This window comes from Anomaloglossus baeobatrachus, chromosome 1, assembly GCF_048569485.1.
Source record: "Anomaloglossus baeobatrachus isolate aAnoBae1 chromosome 1, aAnoBae1.hap1, whole genome shotgun sequence".
NCBI lineage: Eukaryota > Metazoa > Chordata > Amphibia > Anura > Aromobatidae > Anomaloglossus > Anomaloglossus baeobatrachus.
The window spans coordinates 665,327,291-665,344,501 of record NC_134353.1 but is presented as its reverse complement, the minus strand read 5'-3'; the positions used below and the strand labels follow the sequence as shown (position 1 = coordinate 665,344,501).

Genomic DNA, 17,211 nt, shown 5'->3' with positions numbered 1-17,211 from the left:
TGGAGGGGAAGGAAACCCAGAATAAAGCTGCGTACGCTGATGAAGTCAGCAGAGGAGGGAGGTCTAAACTTTCCAGATGTCCAAGGGTATAATCTTGTATGTATCATGAGGCATGTAATTGATTGGGTGAGAGGAACGAGTAGGCACTCAGATCATGCGATGGAAACTAAATATGCGTCACCGTGGGATCTGACGTCCATTCTGCACTCCCCACTATCCAGGGTTGAAGGGCACATAAGGAACTCAATTATATTCCGAGACACCATGCTAACATGGAAGTCGGTAAGGAAAAAACTGGGGCTCTCATGGAAAGTGTCCAAGTACTTGAACCCCTGGGCATTCCCAAATTTTCCCCTGGGACGAGAAAACAAGCTATTTACTAGATGGAAAGAGAGGGGAGTCAGGAGAATGATAGATGTTATGAATGTGGAGGACAGGAGGTGGATGACAGGTCGGGAAGTGTTGGATAAGTACAACCTTAATAGCTCACATGTCATCCAGTATGAACAATTGAAACATGGAATAATAGGAGACCTGGGTGTGGTTGGAAGAGAGCTGAACAGAAGTTCGATTGATGAGTTACTGGAATGTGATGTAACAAGTATAAATGTCTCTAAAATTTATCGATCGCTAAGGGGGGTGCTTATCTCACGGGAGGATAGTCGGACTTTAAAAGCGTGGGGGAAACAATTGGGAAGGGAAGAAGTGGTGGATGATATACTGAGAGGATGGGTACAAGTGCGGAAACATATTACCAATGAGAGATGGAGAGACACTCAATTCAGAATTCTACATAGGGCCATTATAGGTTTCAACATACCAGGTAGGGATAGGTGGTGTCCTAAGTGTCAAAAAGAAAAAACGGATATGCTGCATGGGCTATGGGAATGTGAGACAATCGCTAGGTTCTGGAACCAAGTCAGACTATTTGCCCAGTCAACATGGGGAATTTTCAGCAAACTAGACTTAATGGTGTGGATTTTCCACTCCTTTGAGGGAGGAGTAGGAGGAGGACCGAGCACGCAGGAAAAGAGGAAATACGCAATAATGCATGACATAGCCATGATAGCTAAGCGTTGCATCTTAAAACACTGGATTCAAAGGGAGGGCCCATCCATAAAGGAGGTTGTGGGCGAACTACACAACCTTCTGAAGTGGGAAAAACTAGAAGCAGAGAGGGATAAAGATGGGTTGACAGCAAAGTTTTTTGTGAGATGGAGACATTTTATTGAAAGCCAATTCACACAGGGAGAAATAATTAACCTGATGGCACCTTTTGTTCACTCGGAGTGGTATATCCTGAGCGATATCCAGGACAGCCTGGGTAAACTGAGAATCACCTAGGAGGGGGCTCTGGCGGGAGGGGGAGACGAGACGGTTGGGAATACCAAGACACGCTAGCAAAATTGAAATCATTCAGGGACGACACAGAGATTTAACGAATTGTATTGCATATGTTATATTATATTTCATTACCTATGTTTTGGTTTAATGTTACTGTATACTATCTTAAATCGAACAGCAACATGGAACTCCAAATTGGGGTATCACCCACCTCTATGTCACATTTTGTCAGACGAATGTTCTTCTTTTGCAATGATACTTGTCATGTTTTTACAAATTTGAAAAATCAATAAAAAACGTTTTGGAAAAAAAAAAAAATGAGCAGCTTTTTGAGTGACAGCAGCTGCAGCAGCTAATAGCTGGGGTGAGTTTTCATAGTGATTCCCGCCCCCCTGTCTGTCCATCCTCCCTCTGTTATTTATGCTAATTCTATTATAGAATCATTTTATTAAGTGACTAGAAGGACCTGTGCTGATATCATACCCATGTGACCAGGAGGGGCAGGGACTTAGCCAACATAACTGATATTAAGATCCAACATTATTTTTTTGTTGACTGAGGCCCCGCCCCTTCTGGTCACATGGATGTGACATCAGCACAGGTCCTTCTAGTCAGTTAGTAAAATGATTCTATAATAGAATTAGCATATATAACAAAGAGGGGATGGACAGGCAGGGGGATGGGAATCACTATGAATACCCACCCCAGCGATCAGCTGATTGGCAGCTGCTGTCATTCAAAAAGTGGCTCATTTTACAAACTTCACTTGTTTGTGTTTCAAAATCTAGATATCCGAGCTGACAACTAAAGGTATGTATAGAATCAGCATGATAGTGTCAGTATAGCACTGGCTTTAGTTTTTATAGGAAAATCCTGGTGATTGGTGCGCTTTAATGGGGTATTCCCATCTCCAAGATCCTATCCCAATTTGTAGTAGGTATAATAATAATAATAATAATAATAATAATAATAATAGCAAATACCTCCAATTAGAAATGTAGAATAATTCTTCCGATTCACTATGTCTCTTACCTCATGTTCAGGGCATTGCAGGACCTTAGGTATCCATGGTTATGACCACTAGCAACTAACTGTGACTATATGCGTGGTCATAACCACGGAAACCTAAGGTCCTGCAATGTCCTGAACATGATGTAAGCGACATAGTCAATCAGGAGAACTATACTACATTTCTAATTGGAGGTAATAGCTAATATTATTATTATTACACCTTTTATATATTGGGATAGGATCTTGGAGATGGGAATAAGCCTTTAAACTAATGTTTTCCTGTGAAGGTGAAGCCATAGGCTGGCTTTATAGGTGTACAAGCATGGCAGATGTGGGCCTTCAGTGGTATTTCCATTCTTGTGAGGGGAAAGATAAGTACTGGAAGGGCCAACTCTCTCCATTTACAATCTTAGAATTGTCAATTGATCAAAACTAGGTCTGATCATGATCACATGATAACAACAGTTAAACTCGGGTCCATCTGTACAGCAAAGGTGGGCCTTGTATTGTTTGGCTTTCAACTACTGAGATCCTCATAGATGTAGCGTGTACGGACTTGAGAGAACCCTCAGGGGGCCTGGCAAATACCCAGCTTGCCAGGAGCTGGTACCAGTTCTGACCAAGAATATACGTGGTGTTTCCCCTATGCACAGCTCATTCCTATATTTCTCCCCTCTCACTTTTCACTTTTTTTGTTATGAAGCCTGACTAGACTAATGATAATGATACAGTCAGCCATTTCTACCTAATGTGCCACTCTAATTCTCACATATCCCTAAGATTGTAAGCTCAAATGAGAAATAGCCTATATGTTTTAACTGTTATCATATTAGCAGCTGTATAGTGTTTGCGATATTTCTCATCATGTTTCTTCTCTGCCTCCCCTGATAGCATTATGCCACATTGGAGCTATAGATAAGAAGGTTGTGATGAAGGTCATTTATAGACCCTACAGATTTCATAAATAATATTTTACATGGAACGTACAGGAGAATCTACTGTAAAGGGAGCCAGACCGGGTAATGTGTACCTGTCTATTCAATTGTGAGAGATGGCATCAGATATCCAGGGTATACAACCAATTACCCCTTATCTTCTTGCTAGAGTATAGAATGTCAATAATTTGGAGATGGAGGAAATCCTAATACGACCGTGCTCAGAAGCACATATCAAAAACTATCCACTTTTCAACCAGAAAAAAAGGATGCTTTCCATCAGGATTGTCATCCGGATGCCACCCGTATGACATCTAACATCTGCGTGGCATCTAACATCCGTATGACATCTAACATCTGCATGGCATCTAACATCCGTATGACACCTAACACCCGTGTGTCATCTAACATCCGTGTGTCATCTAACATCCGTGTGTCATCTAACATCCGTGTGTCATCTAACATCTGTGCGTCATCTAACATCCGCGTGGCATCTAACATCCGCGTGGCATCTAAGATCCGCGTGGCATCTAACATCCGTATGGCACCTAACATCTGTGTGTCATCAAACATCCGTGTGACATCTAACATCCGTATGGCACCTAACATCCGTGTGTCATCTAACACCGTGTGTCATCTAACATCCGTGTGTCATCTAACATCCGTGTGTCATCTAACATCCGTGTGTCATCTAACATCCGTAGGGCACCTAACATCTGTGTGTCATCAAACATCCATATGACATCTAACATCCTTATGGCATCTAACATCCGTGTGTCATCTAACATCCATGTGTCATCTAACATCCGTGTGTCATCTAACATCCGTGTGTCATCTAACATCTGTGCGTCATCTAACATTCGCGTGGCATCTAACATCCGTATGCAACCTAACATACATATGACATCTAACATCTGCATGGCATCTAACATCCGTATGGCACCTAACATCCGTGTGTCATCTAACATCCATGTGTCATCTAACATCCGTATGCTACCTAACATACATATGACATCTAACATCTGCATGGCATCTAACATCCGTATGGCACCTAACATCCGTGTGTCATCTAACATCCGTGTGTCATCTAACATCCATGTGGCACCTAACATCCATGTGTCATCTAACATCCGTGTGTCATCAAACATCTGTATGACATCTAACATCCTTATGGCATCTAACATCCATTTTTAGACATCAACTGTAATAAAAATTGTATAAGACCAAATACTGTTTCCTAGGTTAATAATTGAAATTTATCTAAAAAACATATATAATACAGATTATCCATCTGGGATTGGGATCCATCATGCTTTGCACATACAGATTTAAATGGTTGAGTCTCATTTGATTTTTTTTCACAAGCACTTGCAAATTAAAGCTGAACAACCCTATTCAATAACAATATTCCCTATGATATATCTGATTTAACACGGATAGCAAATCTACGTATAATATGCTCATCTGAATAAGGTTGAGTATGGTTGAGACTGTGCTTGGCTGAATGTATTCTGAAACCCTTATAGCACCACTCCAGTGGGAGGGGTTTAGTGCTGGAGTGGTGCTTTTAATCTAAATCCCCAGTCCTCTGTCTTATGCTCACCCCCCAGCATTTTCCCCCCTATATTGATGCCGCACTGGTCCCATAGTGCCATCTTGTGACCGCAACGTCTGACTGGTTGTAAGTCAGAAGGTATGTCACAAGCGCTCAATACAAGTCTATGAGAGCAACAACTAGGCCAGAACGAGGCTCTCATAGAGTTGTATTGAGTTTTGACCTCCAACGTACTCTATGAAACACTGGAGCTGCCAGGAGGTCACAAACTGCCTGACAACGAAAGGAACAGCTCCAATAAAAGGTGTAAACACCCAGAGGGTGAGTATAAGCCCAAAGGCAGGGACCCTAGATTAAAATTACCACTCCAGTGGAGAAAAAAAAATGCTGGAGTGGTTCTTTAAAATTTATTTGAATTTCATGTTTTTTAAAATGTAAAGCAAATCAATTTGTCTATGTACATTTCATACAGACATACTCAAGTTTGAGAACACAGAAAACTCAGTTATTGAGAACATAGAAAATGTTATTCTACAATAAAGAGGTTTTAGACTCTTGTTTTTAACCATTTATCTAAAGAAATTAATTGTAAATGATACGTAAGCCAATGACCTGGGTCTCTATGTGGGATGTTGCCAACACTTTCTACAGTTCGGCCCTTTGCATAATAGTGGAGATAAAAGAAAAGGCTAGCACACAGCATCTGATTGGAGACATGACGCAGAAGATGCCATCCGTTTGTTAACTGTTATTCAGTTTCCTGGATCAGGTTGTTATTATATGACACAGATGCTGTAAAAAATTGTTCTTTACTGAATAAATGCATAGATGAATATTTCATTTTACATTTGACACCCTCATTAAAAGAAAAAGCACGTTTGAGGATTTAAGGCATAGAAACACAGTAGATTAGGGCCTTGCACAAAAGCACTTGCAGTCTTGGGTTTACATATATCAGTCATATCAGGCTCAGTTTTTTTAGCTTTACCTGATCACAACTGATGACAAAACCGATGCAAATATGCCTCAGTTTTCATCAAGCTTTTTTTTCGTCTTTTCTTTCTACTTTTTCCTTTTCTTCCAGGTGCTGGTCTGAGGGCAGGATTACAAGCATCTAATGTTGCCCTTGCTGTGGCACCTGGACCGGTCTGATACCCTGGACAAGTAGGATCAACCCCATTCAAAACAATGGGATCAGTTCCTTCTTCAGATTCTTTGACATTTTAGTTAAATGCAAAGACTGAAACTAGAACATAATACTATATATATAATATTATGCTCTAGTTTCAGTCTTTATAAAAAAAAAAATATATATATATATATATATATATATATATATATATATATATATATATATATAAAAAGCACCCGCCCCCGTCGTTTGTGCATCACGGGCAAATCGCTGGTCCCCGTCACACATACTTACCTTCCTAACGACGTCGCTGTGGCCGGCGAACAGCCTCTTTTCTAATTGGGCAATTCGTGCAGTGTCACAGCGACGAGACACGGCAGGCGTCCAATAGAAGCAGAGGGGCGGATGAAAGTCACGCCCACCTCGTTGCCGGAGGACGCAGGTGTGGTGTGGTTCGTCATTCCCGGGGTGTCACACGTAGCGATGTGTGCTGCCTCAGGAACGACGAACAACCTGCGTCCAAAATCAGCAACGACATTTGGGAAATGGATGACGTGTCAACAATCAACGTTTTGGTGAGTATTTTGCATCGCTAGCGGTCTCTCATACGTGTCATACGCAACGACGTCGCTAACGAGGCCAGATGTGCGTCACGAATTCCGTGACCCCAACGACATCTCATTAGTGATGTCATTGCGTGTAAAGCCCCCTTAAGAGTCTGCCATCCCCAAAAATACCTAAACCTGTACACAAATCACCTTCCTAGGGTTTATATACATTCCTGTTTTTTATTTCCTATGAGCATGATGGCTGCTCTATTTATAAGTATTCAGAGAGACTGACTCATTTATTAATTGAAAAAAAAATGCTAATATTTAGAAGTGGAGTATATAATAATTATTATTATTATTACTATTATTATTATTTATACAGCACCATGATATATTGGAATTTTTTTGGTCCACAGCTTTAACAGTTTTTTGCTGTTTTTTTCCATTACAGCAACAGACAGTTAAAAAAGACCTATCAGCTCTCAACTGACAACTGGGTGTTACTAGGCAAATATGTGTCTGTACAAATTCTCATCTTGTCCACCCAGTACTGGCTGTTGCAGATTGTGTATGGACACGCCCCTTTGACAAAATAAATACTATGTCCTAGTTCTCAATGTAGTCAACATTTCCGAAAGCAATAACAGAGGAACAGTATAATATAGAATTCAAAATAGCATATACTAGAATTGTTACTTCATGGGAAATATAACTATTCTTTAAAACACTTGAATGTCAGGAGTCTTAATAGCTCTCCTTTAAAGGGAATCTGTCAGAGGGTTTTTGTTACCCCACCTGAGAGCAATATGATGTACGTAAAGAGACCCTGAATCCAACTATGTATCACTTAGATTACTGGGTGCAGCCATTCTGACACAAGCAGAATTTTTAGATTTAGCCATGTAGCAGAGCTGAGAGAGCTGTCCCTCCCACATCAGTAGAGATTGAGCATTAACAGTGAGGTGTTAATCAGAGGAGGGGGCGTGCCAGACTGCCTGCACATGACATTGTAATCCGAGTAATGATAGGTCCTGCTTAAACAAGCATAGAAAATAAACAACAGTTTGGACCTTGACAAGACAAGTCTTGAATTTTATGTTAACCCTTGCAGCATGCTGTCTTCAGCTTACAAAGCAAAAATATGCTGACAGATTTCCTTTAAGTAGTCTCTGAAAATTCTGTGAAAATGAAAGCCCAAATAAAAGATTTTTGGGGATAAAACTAGTTCAAACTAATTGAAAAGCATTGCTTAAAATAATTTCCAAAATCATAGTATAATGTTGGTCAAAAGATGCAACACTGAGTTAAGGCCGCTTTACACGCAGCGACATCGCTAACGATGTCGCTAGCGATAGCACCCGCCCCCGTCGTTCGTGCGTCACGGGCAAATTGCTGCCCGTAGCGAACAATATCACAGGTACGCGTCACATGCACATACCTTCCAAATGACGTCGCTGTGGCCGGCAAACAACCTCTTTTTAAGGGGGCGGTTCGTGCGGCGTCACAGCGATGACACACAGCAGGCCACTAATAGAAGCGGAGGGATGGAGAGCAGCCGCATGAACGTCACTCCCACCTCGTTGCCGGAGGACGAAGGAACGCTGTTGTTCGTGGTTCACGGGGTGTCACACGTAGCGATGTGTGCTGCCTCAGGAACGACGAACAACCTGCATCCCAAACGAGCAATTATATTTTGAATGAACGACGTGTCAACAATCAATGATTTGGTGAGTATTTGGGATCGTTAGCGGTCGCTCGTAAGTGTCACACGCAACGACGTCGGTAATGAGGCCAGATGTGCGTCACGAATTCCGTGAGCCCAGCGATATCTCGTTAGCGATGTTGTTGCGTGTAACAGGGCCTTTACTGTGCCTGGCGACAGCTCCATACCGCTGCTTGGGTCTATGTGACATCACCACTGCAGCCCAAACAAGGAGAGCAGAGCTGCAGCAAGGAGCCATCACTGTACCCAGGGAGAGTGATAACCTGCTGTGTGTGTTATTCTAGTTACTTTACAGCATTTGGGATCTATTTTCATAAAAGTGGAAAACCGTTCTATCTTTGACATCAAAACAGGTACAACTATCAAAATCATTTGGAAATTGGCTCTTTTAAAATTAACAACTATCGGGGACAAAAACTTCAAAGGCTCTTCCAGAAGCCTTCAAAAATCCCCATGTCTATAAATCAAGAGAGGACGATCATAGACAATATAGACAATCTCAACTTCATATCAATATTATCACCATATGGTTAAATGTTACACGTAGGCCAGAAGTCCTGTCTTTTTTTGTGTCCCCTCTTTTATAATTTTTTAATTATAAATCCTTCTTATTTGTGTGAAAAAGAACCTGTCTATTGACTCATGCTGCCCAAACCACAGGTAGCATGAATCAGAGCCTGTCTGCACGATTTCAGCCAGGCAAGAGCATAATGATCGGGCCCATGTGTGAGGGAGTCCACGTCAACAGTAGCTACAGCTGGAAGCACATTTAGCTGAAATGTACTGCGGTGCAGAGACCCACTGACTCCCTGCACTACAATACACGTAGATGAACAATCATAGACATTGCCGTGCAAGTGACTGTAATGCGGGCGTCACACGATACGATCTATCGTGCGATCGCACGAGCGATTGTAACCGCCCCCGTCGTTTGTGCATCACGGGCAATTAGTCGTTAAACCCCCGTCACACGCACTTACCTGTTGAGCGACGTTGCTGTGGGCGGCGAACATCCTCTTCCTGAAGGGGGTGGGATGTTCGGCGTCACAGCGACGTCACACAGCGGCTGGCCAATAGAAGCGGAGGGGTGGAGATGAGCGGGACGTAAACATCCTGCCCACCTCCTTCCTTACGCATAGCTGGCGGGACGCAGGTAAGCTGTGTTCGTCGTTCCCGGGGTGTCACACGGAGCGATGTGTGCTACCCCGGGTACGATGAACAACCAGCGCAGAGAAGAAACGACTTTTTGAAAATGAGCGACGTGTCAACGAGCAACGAGAAGGTGAGTATTTTTGCTCTTTCACCGTCGCTCGTAGGTGTCACACGCTACGATATATCAAACGATGCCTGATGTGCGTCACTCACGACGTGACCCAGCCGACATATCGCACGATATATCGTCTCGTGTGACGCCCGCATTGGCGCATCGCAGTGATGTTGTGCGCTGCTTGGTGCTTGTTCATTGAAGCCAGTTGCTGGCTTCTGCGTTGACTATAGAATAGGACATCGTGCGTCATGGGAGCGGATGAAGATAAGTAAAATCGTGTATTTTTTTATATTTGTTTTAGAAGAGCTGCAGAACTAGGCCATTATTACTGGAAGAAGCCCAGGATGTAGGTTAATATATCAGGATGGACACATTATTAGTGGAAAAGGCCAAGAATTATACCAGGACATTATACTAGGAAAGGTAGACATTATACCAGGAAGAAGCCTGGGATTGAGACATTATACCAGGATTGGGGACATATATTACTGAAAGGGGCCCAAGCACATTATACCAGGAAAGGGGCATATGTTACTAGAAAGGGTACAGGATGGTGCAATTATATGAGTGTGACGCCCTGGAAAAACCAGGTAGTCACAAATAGGCCCCCACATAACACCTTCCCTCACTAGGAAACACACAGCCAACCAGTAAACCCTAGTCATCCCCCCTTAGGGAAAGATAGACACACCAGTGGGCATGACCAGATGGTTGGGAAACGCCCACCCAGGGGTCCAGACAGCCCGGGGCGGGAAAACAAGCAGTCTGAGTCAGATAAAGAGTTCAGTTTGGAGAGGAGTGTGGGCTGGAGCTAGGGTTAGCTCCAGCAGTGAAGTCCAAGTTGAACGGTACCAGGGTAGGATCCCTGGTGCCTTGGCTAGGAGGCAGACGGTGGTCTCCATCAGCAGGAAATAGGAAGACGGCTCGATGGAACCGAGGTGGACCGGGCCAGGGTTGTAGCCTGCCGGTACCGACACGGGGAACCAACCCGGAAACCATAGCACAAAGGGGGGTACTCGGACCCTGAAGCCAGGAACCAGAAACAAGTGGAACTGGTAAATTAACCGATTGAGGCCAGGACTAGAGGTCCTGTCCCACCCAAAATCCCTCATAGAAGACAACAGCCCACCGATTAGGGATAAGAGGTCACCGTCAAGGCCCATAGATCCCACGGGCCGGCGTCTGCGGGCACGGCTCCTTAGGCCACATCCAGCCGGGAGCGGACTCCTGAGTTTTATACTGGGAAAGTCCATCTTACACAACAGTGCAGGAAAAGAATAGAGACCACCAGCCGGATGGGGGATCCCGAACGCAACCGGCCGCGGCACCGGCCACCGCCACCTTGGTTTACCAGAGACTTGTGTGTTTTACTAACAGTGAGTACACCAGCACCCCCTGCGGTCGTCATCTCCCCTGCATGCACCAACTGGGTCCCGGGGCCACCATCCCTGCCACGGAGGGGTTAACAACTTGCTGCACAACATCTCCCCCGGGTGCCCCGTAACAGCAGCGGTGGTGTCCCACCTCTCTTACACACCGTGGGTGGCGTCACAAACTCACTACGGCCTTGCCTGTACATCTACGTCCCCCTATTTATTCGGCATGTCCGCGAAACCCCCGGGTCCGGAGACCCTCGAGCCACTACCCCTGAAGGTCCAGGCCCAAGCAGCGACCAGCTGCTGGCACGGGGGCGGCACATGAGCATGGAGGACATTATTACTGGAAGGGGCTTAGGATAGAGAGCATGATACTAGGAAGAGGGATATATGTTACTTTAAGGGGCCCAGGATGGAGGACATTTTTACTAGGAAAGGGAGAGAGTATACCAGGAAGGGCTCAGGATGGAGGAAATTATACCAAGAAAGGGAGACAGTATACCAGGAAGATGCCCAGGATGGAGAATATTATACAAGGAAAGCGAGAAATTATATCAGGAAGGGGCTCAGGATGAGCACATTATACCAGGATCAGGACGTTATTACTGGAGGGGTCCCTGAATGGGGTACATTTTACAAGGACAAGTCCCAGGAAGGACGACATTATACCTGGAAGGAGGCCAGGATGGGGAACATTATTGCAGGAAAGGGTCAGGATGAAGGACCTTATTATAGAGAGGGGCCATTATTACAGGGAATGGGAGCATTAATATGGGAAGGGACCAAGATCAAAGACATTATTAAAGAATGGGGACATTGAAACATAAGAGGGTGAACACATATGTCTGTACAGAATCTGGAATGATATAAATGCCCATAAATCTGACAAACATGCAGGTAGAGGCCAAGGTCCATATTTTACCCCACTGCCCATCCGACTCGAGTTATTCCACTTCAGCGAGATATATTTTCTTTGAAACACTTTTGTATATAAGATATACTTTAAAGATCCTTCAGGGGACCATAGCTGAAGACTAGACTAGTTCAGCTCTTTCCCCAGCCAATTTCAGTGCTGATACAAGTGACTGCAGGTCTCTATCTCATATGTACATAGGGAGAGATCTGTCAATCACCTCTATCAGAGTTGGGATGAGCTGGCAGAGGGGGCACCAGCCTTATCTTGTCTCCTGCTATGGTCCGAAGGACAGTTCCTTAAAGTATATCAATCTTTAAAGTACATGTTCTTTGAAATATGTCAGAGAATTTCAGAGAAAAATATACCAGGCTACAACCATACAGCCAAGCTCTGATTCATGCTGTCTGCAGTTCGGGAAGCATAATACAGATGAGAGGTTCCCTTTAAAACACTTGTCAGTCTTATTACCTTTCTTTACTGTATGGTACTAAAGTGGAGATCTTTCATTCAACTGTTAGGTCACTTACATCCATAATAATAGACTTGATTGAAAAAGAAATTACAAACCATTAAGTGTATATGCACAAAACATCATGAAGATGCCAATGTTATCCTAGGCAAAGCTGCTTCAGGAAAAGGCCCGTGATCTTTTACTGGAAGCGGCTTCACTGGTGGTTTTGGTGTCGATCTTTGCACCATTTCCACCGCCGTCTTTTCCTTATTCTTTTAACTTTAAAGAGCAGCTTCATTTGGATGCCACCCGAAGAATGAGTGTTATTTTGTTTCATGGTTTCCAAACACTTAGGCCACGTGCACACCTTGAGCATTTGGGGAATTTTTATAAGCCGAAACCAGGAATGGGCAAAAAATACAGAAGTGGTGCTCGTGTTTCTATTATACCTTTCCTTTGATTGTTCCACTCCTGGTTTTGGCTTATAAATACTGAGGTACAAAAAATCATTAAAGGGAACCTGTCACTAGTTTTTTCACCATTAAACCAAAAGTATCCCCTTCTGTAGCTCCTGGGCTGCATTCTATGAAGGTGCACCTTGTTCCCTGACTCCCCTTGCAGCCTCCGAAAATAACATTATAAAAGCAGACTGCCACGTATGCTAATTACCTGATCTAGTCAGGTGGTCGTCCTCTTTTTCGGCTCCTGTCCCCCCTCCTGCCGCTGTTCGCCGTTTTCCTTTCTTGATTGACGTGATAATGCCTCTGTCATCATCCTCCTTGCTCTTTCAAATCTCACGCCTGTGCAGTCATGTCCGATCGCGCAGGCGCAGTTCGCTCTGCCATATTAAAGGCAGAGCAGAAAACATACCTGGCCTCACGCGCTGGTGAGCTAAATGCGCAGGCGCGAGATTATGGTCAGCGCTGTGCATGACCTCACCAGCGTCATCCTCGTACCCGACCAAATCCTCGTGCCTGCGCATTTAGCTCACCAGTGCGCGTGAGGGCAGCTATGTTTTAGGCTGTGCCTGTAATATGGCAGACCGAACTGTGCCTGTGTGAACGGACATGACTACACAGGCACGAGATTTGAAAGAGGAAGGAGGATGATGACGGAGGCGTCATCACGTCAATCAAGAAAGGAGGATGGTGAACAGCGGCAGGAGGGGGGACAGGAGCCGAAAAAGAGGATGCCCCCCGGACTAGATCAGGTAATTAGCATACGTGGCGGTCAACTTTTATAACATTATTTTCGGGGTCTACAAGGGGGAGTCAGGGAACAAGGAGCACCTTCATAGATTGCAGTCCAGGAGCTGCAGACCTTCATAGAATGTAGCCCAAGAGCTGCCGAAGGTGATACTTTTAGTTTAATAGTGAAGAAACTGGTGACAGGTTCCCTTCAAGTTCTCAACGTGTGCACGTGGACCAAAGCAGTTAAAAGAAGGGACAAAAGATTGAACATGTGCAAGGCAATATCATTTCTACTTTGCTGTGCATTATGTTCATTTTTTGCTGCGGGGTTCCAGAGTTTGTTTAGACAGATTCCAGGTGGAATCCACCTGAAAAAGACTTTGAGATGACATAACTTTAAAATTGATTTTTAAAATTTGTTTTGAAAACATTTAGAACTAAAGAAATTATCTTTAATTTTTTTAAATTTGGATTAACTGCATTTAAAAAAATCTATTCTAAAAAATACGTTTCCAAATAAATGTAAAAAAAAAAAATCTAAGAAAATAAAATTATATAAATGTACCTGGTAAAGTCATAGGGAAAAAGGTGTCTTTAGATGTGCAACAAAAGGAAACAATGACAAAACAAAATTTGCACATGTGACCTTGCTGCTCCATTGTGTTTTCTCTAGTGTATGGTTTTCTTGTTAGATTGATCAGTGCACAATAGAAAAGAAGGAACTCCAACACATTAATCTGCCAAGCACAACAAGCAATGTTAACATAATATGCCCACTGAATTAGTGAAGGCAGATTTGTGTCTAAGGTTCTGTTCACATGGCTGTTTATCCTTTTTCTTTCGTCTGTTCCGTTAGAGAAAACAGAAGAGATAAATGGAGTACACATTCGGTGTATTCCTGTATGAAGAGGGGCCCCACTGATGTATAGGGGGTCCGTCTGGTATCTTTTTGATGTTTATTTTTAGAGCAAGAGAAAAAGGACATCATGCAGAACATATTTGTTTTAATAAACAAACAGAAAATTAAAGTGCCTCCATACGCGGCCTCATTCAGACATCCGTGACTCATGTACATGTTCTATGAGCGTTTTTCATGAATAGAACATATACCCATTGTAATCTATGAAGCTTTTCACATATTCATATTTAGGGTTTTTCAGACCATATGACCTTAAAAAAATCACAGACACATCTAATTTTGAATCGCTGATCAAAATTGCCATACAAGTCTATGGGTCAATCAAAAATCACTAAGAGGACACATTGTCATTCGTGTGCAACCCTTGAGCTGGCTGCGATTAACATGGTAATGAATAGGAGAAGCTTTGCTTTTATTTTTCATGAGAAAATCACTGATGGCGAATACTGAAATACTGACCAAATACTGATTAAAATCGGATCAAAAACATTGATGAAAAATGGGTCTTTTTTTGTATATCAGAAAAATCACTGACATTAGAATGAGGTCTAAATGGAAGGGTCCCCTCTGCTTCCCTTTGGGACAGTAATGCTCAGGATCATTATTCTCTTTATCTGTTCCACTTTAAATGGAAAATATAAATAGGAAAATGAATCCGGTTCTAATAAGTTGTCACAAATGTGATTTGATAAGATATCACAAAATCACACATTTTAAAATGTTTTCTGCTAGGACACTCATAATGAAATTACTACACTATTTCACTCGATAATTTATGTATAAATATTGCCTGTTAAAATCTGAAGCCCAGGAAAAAAATAATGAGCAGGATTTCTATTATATAAGATGTAATATTCCTTTTGGAATATCTATAGTTCCATAAATATCATGAAGCATCATCCACAGAAGAGCAAATAGCAGTGTTCACACTATACTAAGGACTGCAAACTATTCACTTATATAGTAGTTTTGTGGATCCAATGCTAAGCCACAGTTAAAGGGACCAGTGCCATTATAAAAGGTAGGGAGCAGAATAGGGAGCACTGAAGCCGACTCAATAAAGAATTGACTATCAGTGACAATGGCCTAATGTGACGCTGTACCTTGCACTTTCATGTAGATAATGTGTTGGGTATGAGATGAGAACTCACTGAGTGCATGGGAGATAAGGGGCACTAATGGAGAATGAAAGGCTGGGCACTACACCCCTCTCAGGGGGTTCCAATGACTGGAGAAATATTTGTGGTCCTGGATACTTAACAAAAGCAGGTGTGTCTGGCAGTAGTGGTAATGTTCAGACTATAGCTACTGCTTCCAGGTCCACCCATAGGCTGGCATAGAGGAAAAGGGAGGGTGGGTGTTTGTGTATCTCTGTGCCCTGTCTGAGATTAACAAATCATGACCTCTATTAAGGGCTCATGTAAAAGTGTTAAAAATGGGGGTGGGAGGAGGAAGAGAGGGGCATGAAGGCAGCTACATATAGTAATACACATTTAGCCAGAATCTCTGTCCATCTATCTACCTATCTATCTATCCATTCATCTATATATCTACCTATCCTTCTGTCTATTTATGTATCTCTCTATTCTATCTATCTGTTCAACTTACTTTATTCTATCTATCTGTCTTTATCTATCCATCTATCTATCTGTCTGTATATATATATATATATATATATATATATATACATACATATACGTGTGTGTGTATATATATATATCTATATATATACTGTATATATACTGTGTGTATATATATATATATATTTTTTATATATATCTATATATATATATCTATATATATTGTGTATATGTATATCTATATATATCTATATATATATACTGTATATATATATACACTGTATATATATATATATATATATATATATATATATATATATATATATATACATATTTATATATATATATATATATATATATATATATATATATAACATCTGTCACACTCTCCCATTGCTCAATTTAGTGAGATCGTCCCTACTCTGTTCATCAAATATGTGAAACAAGGTAAAAGCAATGACATCACAGTTACCTAAGATGACGTCACAGCGCCACCGGTGGAGGCTGAGGATCTCACCTGAGTTGAGGCTGCTCTCTTTCAGGCTGCTGGCGCTGACATAATCCTCTTTGCAGACGAATTTATTCTCATCTATGATGTAGAGTTCCTCCCCAGTAGACAGCTGCTTGTTACACACCATACAGGTAAAACAGTTCAAGTGGAAAACTTTATTCCTGGCCTTCCTCACCAGATCGCTGGGAGAGATTCCAAGAGAGCACCCTGCACACTTCGTGCCGAATTTCCTAGAGAGAAGAAAAAGAACACGCGATAATTCCAGACAGATGCTTCCATAGACCGCGACACTGCAGAGAGCGGCCGCAATATTTGTGCGATCATTATTTTTCAACAGCCATGTTATTTAATGCACATTAATAGACACCGCAGCAGGGTGGTGGGAGCACAGTGTGTACGGGTGGGACGGGAAGACGGAACCGGACAGAACGGGCATGGGCTGCCAATATCAGACAGCACCGGGATATCACCGCGCAGCACGGGCACTGAGAGGTGGAGGTCGGTACCCATGTGACTGGCACAGATGTAATGATATATATATATATATATATATATATATATATATATATATATATATACATATATATATGGAGAGGTGGAGGTCGGTACCTATGTGACTGGCACAGACATAATAATATATATGTGTATATATGTATGTATATATATATATATATATATATATATATATCAATACATATATATGTGTGTGTGTATATATATAAAATATATATAAATACATAATATATATAT

At 42.3% G+C, this 17,211-nt stretch overlaps 1 protein-coding gene across 1 annotated transcript in view; it reads right to left on the bottom strand.

Annotated features, from left to right (window-relative positions):
• The window catches only part of LHX5 (LIM homeobox 5), a 69,752-nt gene that overhangs the window by 47,749 nt on the left and 4,792 nt on the right, over positions 1-17,211 (bottom strand). Inside the window, exon 2 of the mRNA XM_075341704.1 lies at positions 16,468-16,691. Coding sequence (XP_075197819.1) covers positions 16,468-16,691 — 224 coding nt within the window. The remainder of the gene's footprint in view (positions 1-16,467; positions 16,692-17,211) is intronic.